Source organism: Nestor notabilis, unplaced genomic scaffold (assembly GCF_000696875.1).
Source record: "Nestor notabilis isolate BGI_N333 unplaced genomic scaffold, ASM69687v1 scaffold3569, whole genome shotgun sequence".
NCBI lineage: Eukaryota > Metazoa > Chordata > Aves > Psittaciformes > Psittacidae > Nestor > Nestor notabilis.
In genome coordinates this window covers 25,934-35,894 of record NW_009942178.1, presented here as the reverse complement: position 1 = coordinate 35,894, position 9,961 = coordinate 25,934, and the positions used below count along the sequence as shown (strand labels likewise).

The 9,961-nt window shown below is 38.0% G+C and overlaps 1 protein-coding gene across 1 annotated transcript in view; it reads left to right on the top strand.

The window, feature by feature from the left end:
* GALNT18 (polypeptide N-acetylgalactosaminyltransferase 18) overlaps positions 1–9,406 on the top strand; it is a gene marked incomplete at its 3' end in the record, with an annotated part of 96,215 nt that extends 86,809 nt beyond the window's left edge. The window contains exons 11-13 of the mRNA XM_010021257.1: positions 960–1,145; positions 5,025–5,162; positions 9,311–9,406. Coding sequence (XP_010019559.1) covers positions 960–1,145; positions 5,025–5,162; positions 9,311–9,406 — 420 coding nt within the window. The remainder of the gene's footprint in view (positions 1–959; positions 1,146–5,024; positions 5,163–9,310) is intronic.
* Positions 9,407–9,961: the final 555 nt, after the last annotated feature.

Here is a 9,961-nt window from a genome sequence, read left to right as displayed (position 1 = left end):
AGCAGGATCAAACAATTGGAGTGCATCTCGGTTTTCACCTGAGCAGCGTCCACTCAACCATTATGAGTGGGCTGCCTCGATCTTCTTGGGAAGTTTACATAATACAAGATACACAGAAAAAGAGCTTCTATGTAAAATAATTAAAGTAATTCACTGACTGTTAAGGCTGCCAAAGTGGTTTTCTCTTCTGTTGAAAATAGAGAGGAAACCAGAACCGAAAGCGATACTTATGATTAACATTATGCACGTTAGTGGTACCAGGCAAAACCAAAACACTTGAGCAGGTACACTAACCTACATTATAAGTGTATTATAATTTACAAGAGTAGTATGTGTTGAAATTATTCATAGAACAATTTCACTAGGCAGTCTTAGTTTTCGTCACTCCTTCTCAAAAGAAATAAACGTGGTCTTTTCTGAGCTATGATTAAAGCAAAGCAGAAGATTGATTTATATTCCTAGTTTTCCTAAAACCTGAAAGATCAGTGATCTTAAAAGTTGATTGTCTTAGTTTCCCTTCTACATAAGGCTTCCTAGTTCCAGATTCTGAATAGTGCATGTATGCCTGGAGATGGACTGTGCACAGTCTCAGGGAAATGCCTGCAAGGCATTAAAACTTGAACCCAAACACCATGGTTTTGGATGCCTTATAAATGATTTTATTAATAATCTTGAGAATAGCTGAACTGATCTGAGAAGATTGTGATGAGAGGCTACTGGTAATGTAATAATTCTGTAGTAAGGTTAAGTAGTAGTAATAGTTCATAGTAAGGCCAGGTAATAACACTCGCCTTTCACAACTGTCTAAAAAACCCCTGTGTATAGTCAAATAAGTCTTGAGTAGTCATTCTTCTTTATAAAAATGTCAAGCATAGAAATAAAATAATTTCAGTGTATTTACTAAAGGACAGCAGTGATGCAGGGAGCTCTCATAAGCTGAGTCTCTTTTTTCCTCCTAGGTATGGCAATGTGGAGGAAGTGTTGAGGTTCTGCCTTGCTCCAGGATTGCCCACATTGAAAGAGCACATAAACCATACACAGAAGATCTAACTGCTCATGTCCGGAGAAATGCACTAAGGGTAGCTGAAGTCTGGATGGATGAATTTAAGAGCCATGTCTATATGGCATGGAACATACCCCAGGAGGTGAGTCACAAAGACTTGTGTTTGCAAGCTTTGGCTTTAGATGCTTTTGGGTTTGGCTTCTACACTGACTTTATTTTTCTGCTTGGGTTATTTGTATACACACATGTATGTATTTATGTCTTACATACAGGCATAAAAATATGTATATAGTTCTGTCTTATTCTAGAACAATTTCTTTGGCTTTAGGTTCCTTAAAAATTAATCTATTGTCTTGTTCATCATCCTCACTGATAACTCTTCATGGAGATCTTAACCTACTAGCTGCAGAAATGTGGAAAAAAGAACCATCAAGTCTACATTACACATCTTGTTTTGAATCTGAGCATGTTACTTACCATCACAAAGAGCTGTAATTCCACCAGATTTGTCAGAGGAGTTCTACCAAGGGGTAGGGGGTGTTAGCATCTATCAGTTAAATTGTGTGTGTTACTCTTCAGTAATTTCACATCAGAGTAGGGATGGCTGGTGGATTTCATGCCCTATTGCAGAATGTAGCTACAACTCCCTTTTGGCCTTCTTTTCCATAGATAAGCAATGATTGGTCCCCTGTATTGAAGAGATACTGTAGGATGGCCCACCTGGGAGTTCGGTTTGATATCTGGTTTCAGTTGTTCTTCATTTCTGTAGTCAGTGTTTATTTACTCTATGAACCGTTAAGAGCTTTCACCTTTATCAGAGCCAAGTTGATAGGTTTAAATTTCAGTTTCTTTTATTTGTTATTTTCTTGAAGATTGATCTTCATTGATTGCTCAAATTTCAATTTTTTCACTTGCAAGCATAGCATCAACACAAAACTTAGGAATTCCTTTTGCTAACCAGGATATACAGTATCATACACGTATTTCCATAATATTCATCCAGATATGGAGATGGTGTTGCTTAACCTTGTGTGAAGTTGAGATCTCAATGTAGTTTGGAATTCAAATTCATAAAGAATGCAAAGATAATTTACTGTTATTCCCTGTTAAATAAAAATTTAGCAAGTAGTAATAACACCATCTAGACTGTGCTGATAGATCAGAATAAAAAAAGCCTGTTATAATAAATTTGGAACTCATTTATTAAACAAAAGAAAAATTAATTATTTCTTCAGGTCACAAAGCGCATCAAGTTGTTTTGCAAACAGCAGGGTAGATCTTGTATCTCCAAATCTGATTTTGTTCATAGTTTTGAAGAGGAATAATAAGTTTTCTTACTAGTTCAGTCTCCAGTCATGGAGTCACCACAAATGTACTAATCATTGCACTGAACTGCTTGAATAAATTACAGTGCAGATTATATTCTCCCTTCATCTTCACAAAGGCTACTGCTGTCAAACCATAGTGCAGACTTAAAAGCTGGAAATGGCAAGTGCTAAATCAGCTTTTTAATGGTGGTAGCCTCTTCTGCAATGTAATGAGATGCCTCTGTTGTAGGGAGATATTTATTACTATGTGTATGTATGGAATCTGTAGCACATAGAACCTTCATTTGTATTTCTCGAAGCTGCAGAGAACCAAATAAACACACACATGTCCACATACTTATTTAAAAATATACTGGGAAGCAGTTTAGTTTTCACAGATTAAACAAGTACATGTTTAAGGAAAGCTTCTGGCCTTTAAGGGAAAGAGGAAAATACATCAAAAAATTATGCTCCCAAGCACTTTAATTGAATCAGTCAGTATAAAGAAAACCTACATTGCTAGCGGGAGCCCTCTTTTATACATCAAAAGGTTAGGAGCAATGCAGTCCCTGGTATAGAAACATCAGTAAAAAGCAGGAGTATTCAGAGTAAAGCAACCTAAAAAAATCACTTAAAGCTTGTGGGGCATTTGTAATACAGCCTTCCAGTAGGAAGGGGGCAAAAGAGATGATGGATGAGAAAGGTTAGGGAGGGGCAAGATCAAATTTAGATATCAGACTGGATGGCAATATGTCCGTTTCATCATTGCTTACCTCCAAAGTAAGCTAAAGGTGAAATGCCAGAGAGGAACAATTTTAAAATCAAACCTAGTTCCAGCTTAGGCAAACAGATGTTTGAGACATCAGCGTGAGAGCCATGCTGAGAGGACAGACAGACAGCATGGCCAAATACTGTTACACAAGTGGATAACTACGGGGGTAATTCTCTGTCTAGAAGCTGATGAAGTGATGGACTGTGTAGGTAATGAATTCAGTTACAACAGTCAGGACTTTCCATGAAATATGTTATTCCAAAATGTTAACCACAGGACCTGTTTTTTCCATGGAAGAATTCCCAGATCACCGAGAAGCCCTGAGTCAGATGTTTCCAAAGGTTTTAGTCTTTGAGAACTAGTAATAATAATAAAAAAGGAGTCAGAATCATTTGGCAGTGTGCTGTGACTGCCCTCCTAGGATGAACGTGGGTGGCTCTGAAGTACTGAGGGCTTCAAATGGGGATCTCTGATACCATGGTGATTTCTGCATCGCAACTACTTTGATAAAGAGATTCAGAAAAGCACTTAAAACCCAAAGGAGAGATTTTTTTTTTAAGCCCCAGAAGCAAAAGCTGTGCTCTCCATGTGTCCTCCCCTATGGTTTTGGTGTTCTTTTTTTCCCTTTTTTTTCCTCCCATCATATTCTTAGCTTTGGGAAACATGCTGAGTTGTTGCTGGTGATAAAGCCAGGGTGCTACATGTGAGTTATTTTCTTTCTCCAGCTGCACGGGAGGAGGTGATTACTAAGTTTTATGAATGATTTAGGGCTTGAGGGGAGTCATCACTTTGAAGGATTAACTTGAGTTATGATTGTTTATGCTAGACCTCACTTTCCTACTTTTTAGTATACTTTGCTACCGTGGAAGTCAATTTTACTTTAGCTAGAAAATGCTCCCATAATAAAATACGTTTGTTTCAGATTAACATTAATTCACTGGTTTGGGATGTAAGAAGCAGTTGGTGCTTCAACAGCTCAGAAACCTAGGTATTTATAAAGATACCTTTTTGTAATTAAGAAAATTCAATGCTTCCAATGTTAATTTTAAATCATATCTGACGCTGACAAACTCTTTGGGGTGTTTATGGCCCAGTAAAGGGTGTTGTTTAAGTAGATAGGATTTCCCTAAGAAAATGTATTTATCCTATGTTTTGTTCTGAGGCAGAAGTGGTAGAGCAGATTATGGAGCAAAATGTCTCATTTTACTTCCTGTTAAATAGTAGCCATGGATTTGCACTTAGATCTGTCTCTAAAAATTTCCACTGCATGATTTTAATGTGATAAATTACTGATTTTTATATACAGAGACTTTATGAAACCCTTTCTTTATGAGCTGCTCTTATGATAAGTAGAAATTGGGTTAGCCAGAAAGGTAAAGGAGAACAAAAATTAGGGGAGAGAATATTCTGCAACTGCTTTTAACAAAAATAGCAACTTCTTTTTTTACATTACAAGAGAAATTTCGTAAGTGTTTTTTCAGAAAGGGGAACGGAGCTTCTGCTCTTTGCAGTGAAGCATTAAACCAGACTTCAGAAATGGCCAGAAAGTGTCATACACTAATGACTAGGCCACAGTGGGATGCCAGCGATAAGGTTGTTTCTAAGGCAACTTGCTACTTCCTGCCAATTACTTCTGGATTTGGAGAGTGCCAGGAAATTGGAGAACAACAGTGATACTCATTGGAAGCTAGATCTAAGCCCCACTGAAGAAGTGGTTCCATTGACCAAAGCGGACTTTGAAAGAGACCTGTGGTGACCTGTATTATATTTAATTGGGGCACTTCTGGAGCATGTGTGGGTAACAAACTCACTTTGTAGCCAAAAGCTGATAATTATTGTAGGTCATAATCATCTTTGCAATGAGGGAGACTGGATGATGAGTTCACACAGAAGTGTATCACTGATGTCGTTTCTGCTTGTCTGTCCTTTGTTTTATATGCAGGACTCCGGAATTGATATTGGTGATATTTCTGAGAGGAAGGCCTTGAGGAAAAAACTCCAGTGCAAGACGTTTAGGTGGTACCTTGTCAGCGTGTATCCAGAAATGAGAATGTATTCAGATACTGTCGCCTATGGGGTGGTAAGAACCTTTTTGCATTTCCCATTCCAACAGGTGGGGGACCAAGGTGCAATAGTGGAAGTAATTCTTGAAGACAGTGCCTGGCTCTAGTAGAAGAATCAGATAAACCTGAAGTCCCTAGTTAAATAATTTAGTAGACTGGTTAGCCGACAGAGACAGCTGCTTCGTTGTAGTTTATGCTGAGGTATTCTGAATGTTATCTTCCGCCATGATCTTTTGTTTGTGTCTTTCTTTCATGGCTTGCATTCTACTCAGAGATACTCAAGGCATTCTACTTTAGACTTACTGGAGCTGTCAATTGGAAGGTTTGTGGCAGCAGGTGAATTAACAAAATAGGCTCACTATTTCAACTGCAAGCTTCTTAATATTGTAGCCAGATCTTAACTTAGAATCACAGAATCATTTAGGTTGGAAAATACCTTTAAGATCATTGAGTCCAACCATTAAAGGTTGATGTCTTCCCTTATTAAACTTTCAGCCATTTAGCAGCAAACCTGATCTACCCTAGAACAGGTATCAGCATAGACATGTGCTACAAGAAAGCATTAAACACTAACATTCCAAGCTAATCAGAGCTGAAGAAATCTCACATAGCTAACACATGCATAAAGCAATGCCAGAGAGGTTCAAGAATTATGTTGCATTCAACAGAAACTACTGCTAAAATGCCTGTATTGTGGGATCATCATCATCATTACTAGTGTGACAGTAGTACCCTTGTCTATGTTGAAATCATGCTTGAGTTGTACTATGGTAATTAAAGCAGAGATAATTCTTGTCCCTACAGAAACAGTGATCTAAACCAAGAGTGCAAGCATGCATGATACAGAAGATGAGCACAGGAAGTTACTGTGGTCCCATAATAAGCTGGTAGAGCTAGGATGTCTTTTTGACATTCTAAAAGCAGTGTCATATTCACAAAAACTGATTCCTGTGCATTAATTGTTAAATGCATGAAATAATGGTTACGTTCCATAATAGTTAAGAACAATGCCCAAATCACACCTGTGTGTAAGGAAGCTCTTCCATAGACTGTGTGGAATTTCTCTCAGTGATGCCACGATCTAATCAGATGTGGAGTTTACTGAGGAGAAGAAGTATAGCAGCTAATAGATGCATGGTTCTGCTTGTAGGTACTTCTAGCTAAAAAATGGTTGATTGCAGGTAGAAGATATACTAGATTAGATAAAAAAGGAAGACCAGCAGAATAGTTAAGGTACTCATTGTGTAGGCTCAGGATTAACTCTGCATTACGTAAGTCAAAAGGAAAATCAGAGAACAGGCACCCTGTGATTTTGTATTCCGCTGAGACTTTTTCATCAGCCTTTGAAGGTTCCTTGCTGGCAGTGTACAAACCGAAAAGAAGCAAAGAGTTTGTTACAGAAATACTGAACTTGCTTGTCAGCAGAACATGCATATTTATGTACTTAATGCACATGGTGCAGTATTTTGTCTGCAGGATGAGAGTAGCCTCATCAGCTAAGCAAGATGTGAGGAGTAGGCCTTATTTCAGTACTTGTACTATCACAAAAGTAGTAGTGGACATCTATGGCAATGTATCTGTACAGGTAAAGGGGGAGTGTTTTATGAATACAGCTTACTGTTATATGAAAAACTGATTTATGAATCAAAAAGATCAGGTGCCCTAATCTTCTTAGTAAAGTGCTTGCATCTCTAATTTTCCTTCAGTCTGCTTTCCTGTTCGTTTGCGTGTCTTATAATGGAGAAAGGTGTGATGTTTCAAATCAAGCCAGCTGCTTGCTGATTCTCTAAGTACTTCCGTTCATCAACTGACTTCACTTTATGTAGAAAACAGAGATATTGCTACTGTAGCATTGTCATTAATTTTAAAAACTACTGAGTAATTACAAAAATTATCTGAATATGGGTAAGGGTTAGGATATAGGCATCTACAGTATCACCACGCATATTCCTGAATCCTAAATTTCCTCCTGTTTTGTGAAAGTTAGGAAAATAGTTGTATCATTGATGCCTTAATTTATCTGTGACATACAGCTAGGTTGGGGTTGTTGGCAGCAGAAAGGTTTGGGAACCTGATTTCTTTCTGAAGTCTGCAGTACCCGTAGAGTTAGGAGAAAGTGGGGTCAGCGGGCCAAAAGCTGATGTATTTAGTGTAAGGACTGGCTCCCTGATGTCAGCTTGACATTTGAAATCATTTTGCAAGTTGATAAATTTCTGCAGTGTAGTTTATCTTTGTGTTCTGTAAGACTCTCAGTTTGAAAGGGAGCAAATGCCAGTATTGACTAATTATTTCTAATTTTTCAGTGGTGAGATTATTTCTAATTATTTCTAAGTTTTCAGCATGTGGATTGGGAACCGTATTATATTTTGAGTTGTAATTAAGATTAAGTCTTGGAAGTCTAAGACTGCATTACCCAAGTTAATTGTTGGTTGCCACAAAGCCACTAGATTTTGGAAAGGGATAGTTCCTAAAAGTCTGGGCCTCAGATTTTTAGACACCATTATTACTTATCAGGCCATTGTCTTTTTTGTTTCTCTGTTTTTGTAAGGATTAATTCTCTACAGATATTCAAAGCTAATCGCAGAGTTGTGATTGGGATAAAAGTTTGAGAAATTGAAGAGTGTGTTTTAATTTTTCTGTCGTCAAGGCTCATAAGAAGAGGACTGGTATTAATAGGGATATAGCATTTTGTCATTTTCTGTAGCGCCTGATCACCGGGCAGCTGCTGTTAGGGTTAAGGTTGTGCTGCTTTTCAGAGCATGAACTCTGAAGTCTCTGTACCTGTTACACTGCTGGGTCAGCCCTCTCAGCTAAGTTGCTTGCCGATGCTGGTCAAGGCAGATTTTTTTTGTTTCCTTTATTATGGGAATTGTTGTGGAAAAGGTTATTCCATTAGGGCTAAGACAAGCATTAGAACTTGAGTTTGTGGAAGAGGTTTTGAAAAGTCAAAGGTAGTGATGGATCCAGGTATGAATTATTAAAGCTGATATTTATCACTGGTTTGGATAGAGTGGTGCCTAACACCTGATTATGATTAGATTAATGGTTATGGTTATGGCTAAGAAATACAAAGCTTTGAGAAAGGCAACTTTCTTTAATTCTTGATGCTAGCAGCTAAGAATGCATCGATACCTCTTTAATGTTGGGATTTGTCCTGTCTTATTGTTGAATTTAAAGTTAAGTTTGGAGTTGGAAATCTTACTTCATGGTTTTCATTTTATTCACTGCCTGGCTTCAATCTCGGGCTTGTCCATGCTTCTTACATATTAGTGCACTTCTAGACATATCAACTTGTTTTCCTCAAAGGGGTACCCTGTTCACAGCTGACAGGTCTGCTCCGTTAATTACAGATGGTTGCAAACCACATCACCTCCTCCCTCCCTCCATCAGACAATTCTCTCATGTTCTCTGAAGTTATCTTACACCACTGAGCGCCTTTATGCATGCCCGTGGGTATGCAATCCACATATTTGGCCTCACACTCTAAAAAGACCTTTCAGCTATCTGTGCTCATTAATTTAGCGCTTCACTTTGAGAATATTCTGTCTCAGCATTGCACAGGTAATATATGGGGCTTTGTGACGACCAGGGCCAAGTACTTTGCAGTCTGTTCATCGCTAGACTGCTGTGCGTGGGCTAGCCTGGAATAATGCAAAGAAGAGCTAGTGCATACCAATTGGCCACAAGTCTCCAAGTGTCAGCAGAAAGGATTTTTCTAAAAGAAGACTCTGCCGAGGGATTCTGAAAAGCTGTTAATTGTAGGGCTTTCCCCTGTGTTTGCAGCTCCATCCATACTGCTCAGCTAGCTGCACTGGTAAAAAAAATAGTTGTCCTTTGTCTATAGTGTGTGCCAGAGACATGTTAGACTTAATATTGTAAAAAATGTGTATCAAAAATTATTGTTATCTCTGAAGGCTTTTTGAAATTTACCCTCCATGAAACCATGTGCAACATAGTTGAAATCTGAAGTGTTAGATTATCTACAGGGAAGAATTTAGTCCAAGTGCTTTCTCTTCAGTATCTTCACTGCAACAGGTATTTTTAATTTTGCATATTTCCTTGCTCAACTACATACACTTTTTTTTGCAAAGAAAAAGAAAGTAATCATATCATCGTTTTCTTATGTAAGACTTGCTTGATTTCTTTTTCTTTCTGTTTATTTTAGCTGCAGAATTCCCTGAAAAGTGATTTGTGCCTTGATCAAGGGCCAGACACAGAGAATATCCCAATCATGTATATCTGCCATGGAATGACACCACAGGTTAGTTTCTCTAATGATCTCTGATATTGCTGCCACTCTTAGAGTATGTAGGAGGAACCATCTTGTACCTGTCATTGTTTTCCTGCAGCAGTACCTGCGTAAGCTCTTCAGTAGGTCTTTCATAGAAAGTTAGAACATTATTTCTGCCATAAATGGGAATCACTGGTATTTAACACTTTGACAGTGAAGTTTGTTTATTCATTTTGAAAGAATTTAAGGAACACAAGAGTCAGCACTGACCCAGACTTGTTGGTAAAAGCTTTCATTTCTGATCTTTAACTGTGTGTTGTACGAATCAACGAGTTTTAAAACATTTTACATACACATCTAATGTACACTCACAGTTTATATTATCTGAAGCAACATCTTATTTACTTGATTTACTGTCTTCTTCATAAATCTACAATGTACAGCCACGTTCTTCACACCATACAGCTGTGTTAAATTCCAAACCCTGTTTTTGTGGAAGCCTTCTTCTAAAGCTCCTTATTTTTTTCTTTCTCTGCTCTTGTCCTGTTACTCTAGTATGTGCCAGACTCAAATGACCAAAACCTT